We start from the raw sequence: 14,403 nt of genomic DNA, 5'->3' as shown, positions 1-14,403 counted from the left end.
GGGTGGGGCTAAAAAATCCTCGGTTTCAAAAATAAAACCGAAAAGGTGGCAGCCGCATGTGGTGGGTTTTGTACACAATGGATTTTGATTCTTTAAAGCATCTTTTTGTTTTCCTTTTTGAATCCGGCCCTCCCCCCACCCCAGCAACAACAGCAGCTTTCCTCCAACCCTCTCCCCTTTCCAGAGCACCCCTTCCTTAGCCGCTTCTCCCAAAACAGCACCCCCAACACCCCTTCCCCCCCACCCCCAGCTTAGATGAAAAACTCCTCCTTGCGTTTATGGCCATCTCCACCATTGAGAAAGGCCTCGCGGGCTTCTCCGTGCTCATCCAGCCCACTGGCCTCATGCGTCAGGTAGGAACCTGTGATGGCAGAAAAGGGGGGGGGGGGAGAGAAAGAAATAAGGACTAAGTGGGTCCCCCAAACTGGCTCTACTCTTGCAGGGATTGTCCAGTTGATCCTTAATTTGGCGCTGTTCCCCCTTCTGGAGGTGATTCTGGAGCAATTATGGTCGATTGAACAGAAGTTCCCTCACCTTCTGTTGTACTTTAACATCTTAAGCAGGAGAAGAAAAAAAAAATCTGCCTTGGTTCTCAGTGGCTCTCACTGAACTGGAAGGTATGGCAGCTGAAGGATGAAAGATGATGATTACTCTCCATGCTGACATCAAGGAAGCTGGATGGACCAGCTTTGGATGTCCCACTTGTATGACAAGACTTTATGCCAAGGGACCTCACCTTTATTCATTCCAACAAGAGTCACTAGTTGAGATGGGTGGCTACACAAATGGATTAAACCAACCAACCAACCCAGAAGACCACTCCTGATTGGCTAAAAGCAGACATGGCTCACCCTTCAGTTTACCTGAGGAGTGATCTCAGTATGGTTGCAAGAGCAAGAAGCAGCAGTTGAGGAAACACACACAACTTTAGATACTTCCCCTCAACAAAAAGAAAATCCCAAGAAATGAAACTGGACTGGCCTTTCACTAACACAGTATATTAAACCCATATTAGGGACTGCATCATGTGGCTCCAGGGTATTGGAGCAGCTGTGCCCATAGGGACCTTGTGTCTTGTTGTTATTCTCTGGGCAACAGAATAAAGATTATGAAGAAGAGCCAGGCTGGCATCTGGGTTTATGGTTTGGGCAGCCTTTGTCAACCCAATGCATTTCAGATGTTGTGACCATCACCCCCATCACTCCAGCCACAAGGGAAATAATAGCCATGTCGCTGCAACAGAAGTCATACAGCTGTTGCTCCAGGGTGGGAATGAGAGGTTCTGCTTTGCCTGGAAGACTTGTCTAAGAATACAAGTGAGATCAGAGGCCATCAGGGCTGAATCACAAACCCATCCCAATTGGATTGAATGCAAAAAAACAGCAGCTCCAGTCTAGGAAGGCAGACAATAATTCCTCTTGCAAACCAAAGGAGAACCAGCAAACCATGACACTCATAGATTATGTCAAGTGCAATCATATCTCACTCCAACTCACACACCTACATGCTGTTAGCTCTGGCACATTATATAAGGCATGTACAGGGCCAAGTTATTTGTGAGTCTGTTCCTCCCTGGAGACTGTCCCACTAGGTCAGATAGGGTGGGCATGTTCCAGGTCCCTGCTCTTAAATGCTGTCATCTGATGGGACCTTGGAGGCACACCTTCTCTGTGGCCACCCCAGACCTCTGGAATAGTCTGCCACCTGAGGTACGAGGGCCCCCTACCCTTCTAGCCTTCTGGAAGATGGTGAAGAGCTGGCTTTTCCCCCAAGCACTGGGCTAGAAGCATACCAACAGTATGGTTGGTCTGGCGCCTGGTGGGAAGGGTTTGTTCTGTTTTTATCTTGTTTGTGTTGATTGTTGTGAGATGCCTAGGATCACGGTGAGAGACAGGTGACCATATAAGTTCACTAAATAAATAAATTTGTGCCACAGTGGGACCACTGCGCACAGCCCACTGCCAGCTTCTTGGACTCAATGGTTCCTAGTTAGTCTCTCCATTCAGTGCCCACAGTGAGAAGAAAGAGCAAGTGGTTGCAGTGGTGCAGAAGAAGCCAAGAGAGGGCAGGTGAACGGGCACTACGAAGCTTCTCTTGGCTGTGTTTGCTCTACGCTTTGGAATTTGAATCTGACACTGGGTGGTTTGCAGAGAGATGCTGTGTCCTCCTTCCCACATTCCCAAGGGGGAAGATCATGGGTGAAGCTGCTCTGAAGCATCCTGTCTGGCCTTAGCACCTCAACCCAACGCTCTTCCCCCAGCCCCCAAATACACCCATGAAATGCCCACTCATAAGTAAGCAGAAAAGGAAAACTAGCTTCCCATTCACTGACTAGCGGTGAGAGACGAAGGTCACTCAGTAGCCCTCCTGGGTTCCCCCCATCCCTTCACTGACCTTTCTGCCGGATGGAGCACCACACCATGACTATGAGTACACAGATGACGAGAAAGACAAGGAGAGCCAGAATGCCCCCCACAATGGCATAGGGCACTGATGTCTGGGCCTCCACAATAGCCCCAGGATCTGCGGAGAAGAGGAAAAAGGGCGAAGGCATTAACCAAAGGCGGAAATGTCTCTTGCAAGAATTGCCCTGCTTTGCAAAACAAGGGAGTCTCCTCCACTTTTCTCATCTCTGGCTGCCCTCCTGGCAGCAGGAAGCCGAGTCCCTGAGTCAGCAGCAATTTCCACCTCAGGCCTCAGCAGAAAACTCCTCACCTTGACCTGGAAGGGTGAGCTTTGCAGTCTGGTTCTCACAAACAGCTGACTGATACTAGCAAAAAAGCAGCAACGCCATCTGGCCCAAAGGATTCAGCCCAACCTGCCCCCCCCATGCTAGGTTTACACAAAAGGCACTTTCCAGGGGGTAGGAGGGGGGTTAGTGTAGAAAGACACGTCTTCTCCACTCGGTCACCACCCAAAATGATGCCCGTGCTCGGAAACAAGACTGCATTCCTGCTGGGGGGTCTGGGAGCACCAAGTCCGAACGGAGCAACTGTCAGAAGATCCGGAACACGGGTTGAGGCAGAAACAGAGGAGGGCAGCAGAGATTTCGCTCACTTACCATAAACCACGAGCACGTACTGGTCCGAAGAGCGACCGTGTTTATTGGCCACCTGGCATGAGTAGGTGCCGTTATCCAGCATGCTGAGGCTGGGGATGGTCAGCACTTCGCCCTCTATCAAGGCCCGTTCTGGCAACGTGTCGTTCGCTCGGCTCCATTTGATGTCTCTGGGTCTTGAAACAGGCACCAGAAGAACCCGTTAGCCCATTCCTGATTCCCGGCCCCCTTCTCCGGTGCCCGCTTCTGGCCCCTCGCGTATCATCCTTTCCGCCCCCCCACTTTGGGAAAGCAGTTCTCTTCCCTTCAAGGTTATTCGCTGCCAGACCCGGTGATGGATGGAAGAGGGAGCAGGATCAAGCGGAGCTCGAGTCATAACTCTGCTCAGGAATTGTATCCATCAGTCAGGCTGGTCAGGGAAGAGGCAAGGACAGCCTGTATACCAAACTGGGGGACAAAATGGAGGATCTGGCCACCGGCCCCTGATGAGTTGGGATAGGCAGACATTTAGGCAAGAGCAGCTGGTTTTATTAAATTGTCGCCGGCTATGAAAACTCTGCCCAGGACAGGAACCCTGTCCCCGCTTGTGCCTGTTTGCACGAGCAGCAAAATGCAGAGGCTAGAGGTGGACCGGAATTGTTGATACGCCGTGTGTAAGGGGCAAGGGTGGGTTTGTCTCCTGCAATTCCTTTGCATGTTATTTTTGTCAAACTGTGTCTCCTTCACCAAGGTTATATCAAAACATGCCAAACCTGATCGTCAGAGGAGAAAAGTGACTCAAATGTGTACATGCCACCAACAGCTATCCCTCTTCTAAACTGCCATTTGCTGTGAAAACTGTCTCCCATGTCTCATTTTTCACACACGGACGCACACACCCAGGCACACACCATCTCTGAAACAGCTGATGTTCCAAGACAGAAAGGGCAAAATTTAGATCAACATCTTCTTAAAGACTGTGGGATAATTTGCACCAGATCAAAAAGGCTCTCCGCTGGTTTACAATGGCAAAAAATAGGGCTCCCCATCACCCATTCAACCGGTCAAATTGTGGCAATTAAGATTTAGATTTGCACAGTGGGGTGGCAGGACTGAATGAGTCTTGGAGTTCCTCCCCTCCTCCTCCTCCTCCTCCTCCTCATCATCTGTTATGGCCACCCACCCCATAGACTCTGGACTCAGTCCATGGTTGGACCTTCTCCACTCCAGCGTTCATTTTGCATTTGGTTCTGCCCCCACACCCAAAACCGTTATTTTGGAAATGGAATCAGTCGGTGGACCTTGGGATCTTAGTTCAAAAAAAAAAAAAAAAAAGCCAGAACCTGCAAACGTAAAATCTGCCCAGCTCTATTTTAAGGCACCCTATACACTGGGTTACAGATGGGGCAGGAAGATGAGCAGGAGGTCCTGATTATGAATGCATTGCCCAGCCTCAGTGGATCTGGAACAGAATCAAGACAGGCAATATACAGTGGGGCAAAAAAGTATTTAGTCAGCCACCAATTGTGCAAGTTCTCCCACTTAAAAAGATGAGAGAGGCCTGTAATTTTCATCATAGGTATACCTCAACTATGAGAGACAAAATGGGGGAAAAAATCCAGAAAATCACATTGTCTGATTTTTAAAGAATTTATTTGCAAATCATGGTGGAAAATAAGTATTTGGTCAATATCAAAAGTTCATCTCAATACTCTGTTATATATCCTTTGTTGGCAATGACAGAGGTCAAACTTTTTCTGTAAGTCTTCACAAGGTTTTCACACACTGTTGCTGGTATTTTGGCCCATTCCTCCATGCAGATCTCCTCTAGAGCAGTAATGTTTTGGGGCTGTCGCTGGGCAACACGGACTTTCAACTCCCTCCAAAGGTTTTCCATGGGGTTGAGATCTGGAGACTGGCTAGGCCACTCCAGGACCTTGAAATGCTTCTTATGAAGCCACTCCTTCGTTGCCCGGGCGGTGTGTTTGGGATCATTGTCATGCTGAAAGACCCAGCCACGTTTCATCTTCAATGCCCTTGCTGATGGAAGGAGGTGTTCACTCAAAATCTCACGATACATGGCCCCATTCATTCTTTCCTTTACATGGATCAGTCGTCCTGGTCCCTTTGCAGAAAAACAGCCCCAAAGCATGATGTTTCCACCCCCATGCTTCACAGTAGGTATGGTGTTCTTTGGATGCAACTCAGCATTCTCTCTCCTCCAAACACGACAAGTTGAGTTTAGACCAAAACATTCTACTTTGGTTTCATCTGACCATATGACATTCTCCCAATCCTCTTCTGGATCATCCAAATGCTCTCTAGCAAACTTCAGATGGGCCCAGACATGTACTGGCTTAAGCAGGGGGACACATCTGGCACTGCAGGATTTGAGTCCCTGGCGGCGTAGTGTGTTACTGATGGTAGCCTTTGTTACTTTGGTCCCAGCTCTCTGCAGGTCATTCACTAGGTCCCCCCGTGTGGTTCTGGGATTTTTGCTCACCGTTCTTGTGATCATGTTGACCCCACGCGGTGAGATCTTGCGTGGAGCCCCAGATGGAGGGAGATTATCAGTGGTCTTGTATGTCTTCCATTTTCTAATTATTGCTCCCACAGTTGATTTCTTCACACCAAGCTGCTTGCCTATTGCAGATTCAGTCTTCCCAGCCTGGTGCAGGTCTACAATTTTGTTTCTGGTGTCCTTCGACAGCTCTTTGGTCTTGGCCATAGTGGAGTTTGGAGTGTGACTGTTTGAGGTTGTGGACAGGTGTCTTTTATACTGATAACAAGGTCAAACAGGTGCCATTACTACAGGTAATGAGTGGAGGACAGAGGAGCCTCTTAAAAAAGTAGTTACAGGTCTGTGAGAGCCAGACATCTTGCTTGTTTGTAGGTGACCAAATACTTATTTTCCACCATGATTTGCAAATAAATTCTTTAAAAATCAGACAATGTGATTTTCTGGATTTTTTTCCCCATTTTGTCTCTCATAGTTGAGGTATTCCTATGATGAAAATTACAGGCCTCTCTCATCTTTTTAAGTGGGAGAACTTGCACAATTGGTGGCTGACTAAATACTTTTTTGCCCCACTGTATGCCCGAAACAGGCCAACAGCCAACCTTTCCCCTCCCCAGAAGGACTGCAGAACAACAGTTTTTCACTTGAGGAAGGAGGAAAAAGTGACCAAGGAAGCCGGTTAACATTGGAGGGGGTCAGCTGTCCCTAGCCTGACACTGCCCAGATGGCTTGGGGCTACAAGTCCCAGCATTCCAAGTCATCATTGTTAAAGACTGTATTCATATCAACCTCACTAGACTACAATGCCCAGAGTGCTTGGAAGGGAAGCAAAATATTCCATTTCAGCATTTCCAGTCTGGTCCCTCTAGAATTCCACACCCGTGGCCACTGGCCATGCTGGCTGGCAATCTGGAATCTGCAGGCCAAGTGATCTGGAGGATCCCAGGCTGGCTGATCAGATGCCCTCCAGGAACTACTCCAAGGACAGAGAAGTGCCCCAAGAACTGCTCTGGGGACAACCCCATCAGGAGACACAAAGGCAAAAGGGTCTTTTGTGGGACGTTGGGTCTTTGATGTAGTGTTTTAGATAAAATGCAGATAGAGGCAGATTTGGTCTAATAATCAATACCCTTGGTTGACGAAGCCCAAAATATTCCAATATCACACTTGACCGCTCTCATTTGTTAGGGGTCACCAATTTCAGCTTTTCTCAGCACCAGATTTGAGTTTTAATAAATGGATCAGTCTTTTTGAAGAGCAGGGTAACTGCTGCCACAGCTGTGTGCTTCCTCTTCACAAAACAGGATCTCAAAGCCGCCTGGTTTTCTACACAAGGATCTTCCTGCTCCAACCATAAATGAGTCCAAAATTTGCCTTTTCCCACCCAGCAGAAAGACTTACAGTGGGTTGCCATTAACAGCACAAGTCAAAACTAGGGTGTCTCCTTCCCTCATGACTCCCTGGGGGGGGTGGATTCTTGCTGTGGGTGAGTCTGGAAAAAGAGAGGAAAAATGAACAGCAATAATAATAAGGATAATCCCAAAACATCTGGAGCACCACTTGAAGACCATCGGCATTGACAAAATCACCATCAGTCAATTGCAAAAGGCAGCTTTACTTGGAGCAGGTTCCATCCTGCAATGATACCTTTAACACCATCAAACAGCAACATCTGCCTATTCCAGGTCCTTGGGAAAGACTCGATACGTGGATAAAAATGCCAAATCCAGTCTAAACACCTGGCCGACGGTGCAACCAACAATAATAGATTAAACTTGTGTGCTGCCTGACTCTCAATGACTCTCTGATTCCAGAGCTCTCTGCACATAAAAATTCCCAAACTCTTCAAGAACAAGGGGATGCAAGCTATAGAAGCGATTGTTCCTTCAGATGGAGGAACGCTGTAAGCATGATCTTGAAATGGGGTCTCATCTGGCACCACAGCAAGTTTAGACTTATTTATTCACCTCGGTAGCTTTTCCTTAACAAGGACTGCCACCTTAAAACACAGAGGCAGAGGCTGACTTACATCAAAAAGGTTCAGGTTGGCCCAAAGTGCTTCAGATAGCTCGCTAAAAGAATCTCATTGTAGACATTGTAGGAGAGTCGTGTAAGTCTATGGTAGCAAAAAATCAGAGTCTGGCAGCACTTTTTCCCACTCACACATTTGATTCAAAGGCAGACACTTTAGTGAGCTGCAGCTTTTGTTAGCTTTTGAATCAAGTGTGTGAGTCAGAAAAGGTGCAACCAGACTCCTTCTGATCTCTGGAAGGAATCCTGGCATTCTTCTGTGTGACACCCTTTCAGGTAGTTGAAGAGTGCTGTCCTTGTTCCTTTAATCTCTCTTCAGAGGATTTAGTTTCTACTCCTCTGACCATCTTCTCACCCTTGTCTGAACTAGTTCCAGATTGCCTTTTTTCACATGGCTGTCTCAGATGCCCGTCTCTAATAAGCTACCATTCCAAGGTCTTCTCCACAAAAGATCTAGAGCCAAGCCAGAAATTCCTCATTCAACAGCTGTACAATCTGTTTCCTAAAATATTAACTTTGCATTTGACTAGGTCCAACATTGGAATTATTTTCTGCCCTTTCCCAACTGATCGAGTTTGTTTCAATTTTTATTTCTGTCTCCTAAGATATTAGCTAACCCACCCAGCCATGGGTCATCTGCAACTCTGATCAGCATTCCCTCTGCCTCCTCATCAAAGTCATTACAATGCTGGAGAGCAAAGTGTCCAGGACTGAACCTCGGGGCACCCTCCCTCCCATGTGATGAAGAACTCTATTCACACTCTTTGACCTAAGATTTTCAAGCCAGCTATCTACTTCATTGTCACACCACCCAGCCTAGCCTTAACAAGTTTGCTAATCAGATTGTTGTAGAATACTTGTTCAAATGCTGCTTGTGGGCTTCTCAGAGGCATCTGGTTGATCGATGTGGAAAACAGGATATTGGAGTAGATGAGTTTTTAATCTGATCTAGTAGAACTGCTCTTACTGTTTGTTCTCAAGTTTAGGATGCTGGCGCATACTACTACAGATTATATAGGTGTATACCTATATTATATATAAATAATTTTTCCTCAACTCAGCTTTCAGAGGGTTCAAGGTGCGTTAGGGTGATATCAACTCTTACTCTTTCCTGTATTTTGCTGAGCTAGTATAACACGGAAAGGAATACAGGTAGTCCTTGTTTAGCAACTGTCTTGTTTAGCAACTGTTCAGTTACGACAGTGATGGAAAAGTAACTTTGCAACCAATCCTCACATTTACAACCTTTGCAGGCCTGTAAAGCAAAGGAAAGCTGAAGATCATAAGCACTGTCACAGTTTCACTTAGTGACTGCTTTGCTTAATGACCGAGTTGCCAGTCTCAATTGTGGTTGCTAAATGAGGACTATTTATATACTCTACCTTCCTTTCCAAAGTGCTAACTTTTGTAATGTATGCAGAGTTCTTGCTTTCTTTACTTACTGGATTTCTAAACCAGTAACTTCTACAGCCCGAGGAGTGAACATTTTACATCACTGTCCCCTTCATCCATCATCAGTGCCTTAAAAAAACTACACACTGAGCTTTATTTATTGTCAACAACCTTGGAAACCTGCTAGTAGGCAGAAAGGCAGGATAAAAAAATGTATTTCAAGAGAAATGCATAACAAAGAAGCTGTTTTTCAGACACAGCTCCCAAAGCGGAACTGCTAAATAAAATATTTTAAAATAATAAACCCAGAATTAATATCAGTATGTAAGAAAAGATGGTGCACACGCAAGACTTGCAGGATGAAGTGGTACAAAAATCTGGAATCTTATGGAACCAAACCACACAGATCAGTGGCTCTATCAAAAGCTGTTTTCCTTTGGGATCATCTTCTTGAATCCCCGTGCCAATTAGTTGGTGGGGCTGAAGTAAAGGACAGGTGGCGGTCAGAATGAAATCTTGGTGGAAACAGACATTAGCTGTCCCTTCTAAGACCTGCCATCCCACCCTGGCCTTTCCTGCTTTCTGATATCTCCTTTTCTGCAAGATTTGAACTGATGGCTGGCAGAAGGCTTTTGACATTGTGGGGCTGGGCCTCCAGGCTGGCCATCTCTGGTGTATTTATTTTAGTCCCCAGGAATCAACTAGCTTTTTGAAGGTAGCTAAACTATGGAGAATACAGGGAAGGGCAATAAATCAATCTCTTCTCCATCCTGAAAAAAACCACCTTTTTCTAGAATCAATTCTGTTTGCTTTGCCTGTTGGGGAGCAAGCCATGGCTACCCACCCCTAGGAAGTGATATTGGATCCAGGGCTCCCCAGTATCATAATCTTTGCCTCCTTCATTCAAGAAAGAAGAAAAAAGGGCAACCGGGATGCAAAATGCAACATGGCTCCATTTCTTGATCTCGCTGACCCTGGCTTGCAAAACCTTTCTGCCTCTCCTGCCCCCTCCCCAGGGAGTTCCAGCAGTCACTTACACTGTACATCTAGCACGTACTGCGTCTGCTTCCGCTGCCCACGCAGCGCTGGGTGGATGGCTTCACATGTCACAATGCTGCTGTGGTCCTTGCGATCCACCCGAAAGCGCACCATGCTGGTAATGCTGAACACTTTCCCACTTTCTTGCTTGCTGCTTATTCCTGAAACACACACAGACAGCACACCAGCCCCGTCAGATAACCCTAGCAAACGCTTACAACTTCCCTTTAAATGGAAAAGATCCATCTGCCTGCTAGATACTCTTCTCTTTATCATTCCAAACTGCATACAACTACAGGCCATTGAAAGAAGTCAAGCATAGCAAAGGAGGCCTGTTTGTCCCCCACACTAGCCTGTGTCCCAGTTCCTCCAGAAGTACTGGGTGAAGCTCAACACCCCCTTTGAAGAAACCTACTTCAGGGGAAAATAGAATCCTTTATTTTAATTCTTTTTCAGGGAAGGCGGAGGAGGCAGCCAATAATTCAGCATTTATATATGGTGAGGTTAAAGAGATATGTGAGTGCAGCCTCGGCCATCCACTTGGAGATGGCATTACTTATTTATTTATCTACCTACCCAATTTATATGGCTGCCCATCTCAAAAAGTGACTCTGGGTGGCGAACAGAGTTAAAATAAAATAAAGACAACTATTAAACATGACAAAAGTTAAAGTGGCCGAGCAATATCAACCCAAATCCATAACTAAGAAGCAGGTCCTTGCACACTCTCAGAGCCCCAGGTGCAGGGTCTCTGTCGGAGAAACAGTTGTTGAGTCCATCCCAAACCGAAAGGCGGAAAGTATCCTCACGCATCACCCAAGGCATCTGGAGGACACCATGCGGAAGAAGGTTAGGATACGGAATCTTCTCCCCCCAGAAGTGAGGTTGACTCCATCCCCCTTTTAACATTCAGCAAGTCCCTTAAGACCTGGCTGTGTCATCAGGCTTGAGGATCCCAGGGGACCGGTGAGATCTTGAGATGGCTCCCTTGCTGTGATGAACATTTATCCTCTTTTGTTTCTTGTGCTTTTTATATTTTTTAATAGTGAATGTTTTTAATATATTTATGGTTTTTTAATTAAGTGTTGTACGCCGCCCAGAGTCACTTTTTGTGAGATGGGTGGCCATATATATTTGATAGACAGATAGACAGACAGACAGACAGATAGATAGATGATAGATGGATAGATAGATGATAGATGATAGATGATAGATGATAGATGATAGATGATAGATGATAGATGATAGATGATGGATGGATGGATGGATGGATGGATGGATGGATGGATGGATGGATGGATATGATAGATGATGGATGGATGGATGGATGGTAGGAAGGAAGGAAGGAAGGAAGGAAGGAAGGAAGGAAGGAAGGAAGGAAGGAAGGAAGGAAGAAAGAAAGAAAGAAAGAAAGAAAGAAAGAAAGAAAGAAAGAAAGAAAGAAAGAAAGAAAGAAAGAAAGAAAGAAAGAAAATGCCTTGACTTGGAGTTCCAAGTTGACTTTGGCCCAGAAAAAGAAGCACTTGGATCCCACTTCATAGGACATTTATTCAGTTATTTGTTGGGTGGTTTGTTAGATTTATATAGCGGCCCAATTCGCCATTTGGAATGACACCTTTTATCTCTTTTCGGTCCCGGTACCAGCGCAGGGTGGCAGCAGGGCGTGACCTGGGAACGCTGCAGGTGAGTTCAACTTCCCCTCCTTCCACCGCCTGTTCTTTCACCTCGACTAAGGGACTGTCAGGGGGCACTGGAAGAAGAAAAAGCAGGCAAATTATCAGTCACAATCTCCTTCGTATCACATCCCATGGCTGAATCCTACATACGAATACCTGAACCGTCTCCAATGGGGCAACTTTCTTAATTAATGCTTCAGCTGAGGAGGGGAGATTCCTTCACACAAGCTTCCCAATTCAAATCCATTCTGAGAAGGTCATTTTCAGAAGGAAAACAAGGACCTAGCCTTCTACCACAAAGCTAAGCAGAAAAAAAATGAGAGAAACTAGAGGTGGGGATGACCCTCTGAAGGAAAAAGGGCTCAATGGTTTGCTAAGTCCCTTGACCTCTATTGTTCCATCCAACACTCTTACTTGCAAAATCAGAATTTTGAAAACCAAGTATACGTTTAATCTGCATAAATGCTTCCATTTATGTTCTGCTAAGGAAGAATCTAAGTCTTCTCTCGCTGAAGATTATCTGCTCAAATACTGCCAAAGTCTGACCTTGAGAAATGATCATGTCTTCTAACAGTCATACGTCTGGTTAGGTAGATTCCCGAAAGTGTGACTTTCAGAAAGGCTACAGCTCAGCGTCAAAGCACATGTTCGGCACACTAAAGATCTTAGGTTCAATCTCCAAACTCTCCTGAGGGGGATAAAGCAGACTGGTCTGAAATTCTGGACAGTCATTGGAAGCCTTCTAGACCATAGTAGGCTACGATGTCCTTTCTACCAGCACCTTCCAAGGCGTACCTGATTTTCCTTTGAGTCTACTGCAGTCTGAGTTAGAGGGATGAATAGAGTTTTAGGAAACAGGCAAAAACTCTTGCCAAGTGGCAGTATGTGAAATCAGAACAACACACACACAACAGACCTCCTCGTCTCATTTGAGGAGACAAACATCCCCACATACATCATCAAGCAGCAGTTGATTCAACTGAGTAATCTCAAGAGATGGATAGTCACAGACCTACCTCTTTCAATCTGGACCAGCCCCATCCCAGTCAAGGTGATGTGGGGGTATTCAGTTTAAAGTGCTAAATGGCAGGGCACAGCACCCTCTTCTTCTGCTCATATCACTCTATCTTCTCCCTCTGGGTCATACTAAACATGATCTTATCCTGCCAACCACCTTCCTGGTGACTTTTCATTCTCCTCCCTGCCATACATGTGAATGGGGAAGGACTCCCTTTTAGAGAATCTTACATTTGTCAAGAGACTGGAAAGCAGGAACAAATTTAATTCTTACAAATGGATCCTACAGCAAAACTGTAGTATGGGGTGTATCTATTCTGGGTTCTAGGCTGCTAGCCATGTCCACAGCTCCACGTCCACATGCTCAGCTCTCACTCAACTGAATCCCCTTCTACTTCTCTAAAGATATTCCGAAATCCAAACATGAGGGTCTCCCAATGTTTGCAAATACCTCCCTGATCTTATGCATAGGTGATAGCATTTAGTTATGTGAGGATCCACTCAGAGGATGACTTTGCCATTATCATTCACTTCTCTCTTCCAGCCTGGTGGCTAATGGAAGCCAAGAGATTTGCAAGACTCTGACCCTTGTCACATTTTTGGGATTAACAGTATGCATACAGTATATACATTCAGACACCCCTAGCAACATGCAGAAGTGATGGTCCCTCTATTTCATTCTAAATGGTTCTCTCTGGGTTGTGCTTAAGGTTTTCTTTCAGAAAGTGCCTGGAAAAATCAAGGCTGCCTTCTGCCCTTTCCCAAATCCAAAGCAGGGTGGGTGCACATACCCAGCACAGTCAGGATGGCAATCTGATGGTGGGTGTCTTCTGTGTATAGCTGGCAAAAGTAGCCACCTTCATCTTCAAGACGGGCATTGGAGAGCACAATGCGGACCTGCTTTTGGGTGAACTCCACCAACTGGAAACGCTCATCCTTCAAGGCTGTAAGGAGCAGAAGGAAAATGCCTCAGTTGTGGGCCAATGAAACCAACAATTATCACCTTCTCCCAGGGACAATTACCCACAGTCATGGTTCTAAAAACTCCTGGTCTCTAGTCCTGGACAATGTTGTAGGTCAACATTTAGGGACAACAAGGAGGTAGATGACCCAACTTCCATGTGCTGATATCTCTGTGGCTCTTTGGCTCAAGTAGTTATTTCATCCCCAGCCCATAATCTGACGCCTTGATAGCTAGAATGCAGTTACCTCGTGTACCGTTGAAGAAGAGTGTCTGGCGAGATGGATTCTGGATCACCACAATGGAACCATCATATTGGTGCAGTTTGCAATTGATCTCAGCCTGCCCACCTTCTGCCACTGTCACATTCTCCGCTTGGACCTCCTGAGCTCTGGCTAGGGTACAGAAGAAGAGAGAAGGGGTTACCAGCCCTATTTCCAGGAGAAAGGCCATCAGGTCATTTTCTCTGCTCTGGCTAATCAAGGAAGTATGCTAACTGGATGGATCCTATCCCTACCAAACACAGTTTCTTACAAAGGTAATAGCTGGCTGGACATCAAGGTAGCTTTGGAAATTCTGTACCAGTGGGACCTAAATCAAAATAAGGGTGAGCAAGCTGCATCCCTAATGTTGGGCATGGCCCTCCACATAATTTCAAGAGCATTCTCCAAGCAAACCTCAGAGGGGATCAGAAGGGGTAAGAAAATGAGACAGAAAAGCATGCCCCCACACC

At 46.1% G+C, this 14,403-nt stretch overlaps 1 protein-coding gene across 2 annotated transcripts in view; it reads right to left on the bottom strand.

The window, feature by feature from the left end:
* Nucleotides 1-224: 224 nt before the first annotated feature.
* Nucleotides 225-14,403, bottom strand: part of CADM4 (cell adhesion molecule 4) — a 105,873-nt gene continuing 91,694 nt past the window's right edge. For both annotated transcript variants that reach the window (XM_088139917.1, XM_088139918.1), the window contains exons 2-9: nt 13,919-14,065; nt 13,501-13,653; nt 11,632-11,766; nt 10,016-10,177; nt 6,957-7,047; nt 3,062-3,234; nt 2,395-2,523; nt 225-361 (exon numbers count right to left, since the gene is read on the bottom strand). In XM_088139917.1, the coding sequence (XP_087996043.1) occupies nt 252-361; nt 2,395-2,523; nt 3,062-3,234; nt 6,957-7,047; nt 10,016-10,177; nt 11,632-11,766; nt 13,501-13,653; nt 13,919-14,065 (1,100 nt within the window). In that variant the 3' untranslated portion in view covers nt 225-251. The remainder of the gene's footprint in view (nt 362-2,394; nt 2,524-3,061; nt 3,235-6,956; nt 7,048-10,015; nt 10,178-11,631; nt 11,767-13,500; nt 13,654-13,918; nt 14,066-14,403) is intronic.

This window comes from Python bivittatus, unplaced genomic scaffold (genome assembly GCF_059951505.1).
Source record: "Python bivittatus isolate LINGU-HERP-01145 unplaced genomic scaffold, Pbiv_v1 ctg000310_np1212, whole genome shotgun sequence".
In the NCBI taxonomy this organism is placed as follows: domain Eukaryota; kingdom Metazoa; phylum Chordata; class Lepidosauria; order Squamata; family Pythonidae; genus Python; species Python bivittatus.
Note: the sequence above shows the minus strand (reverse complement) of the source record. Positions and strands in the feature narration are given on the sequence as shown.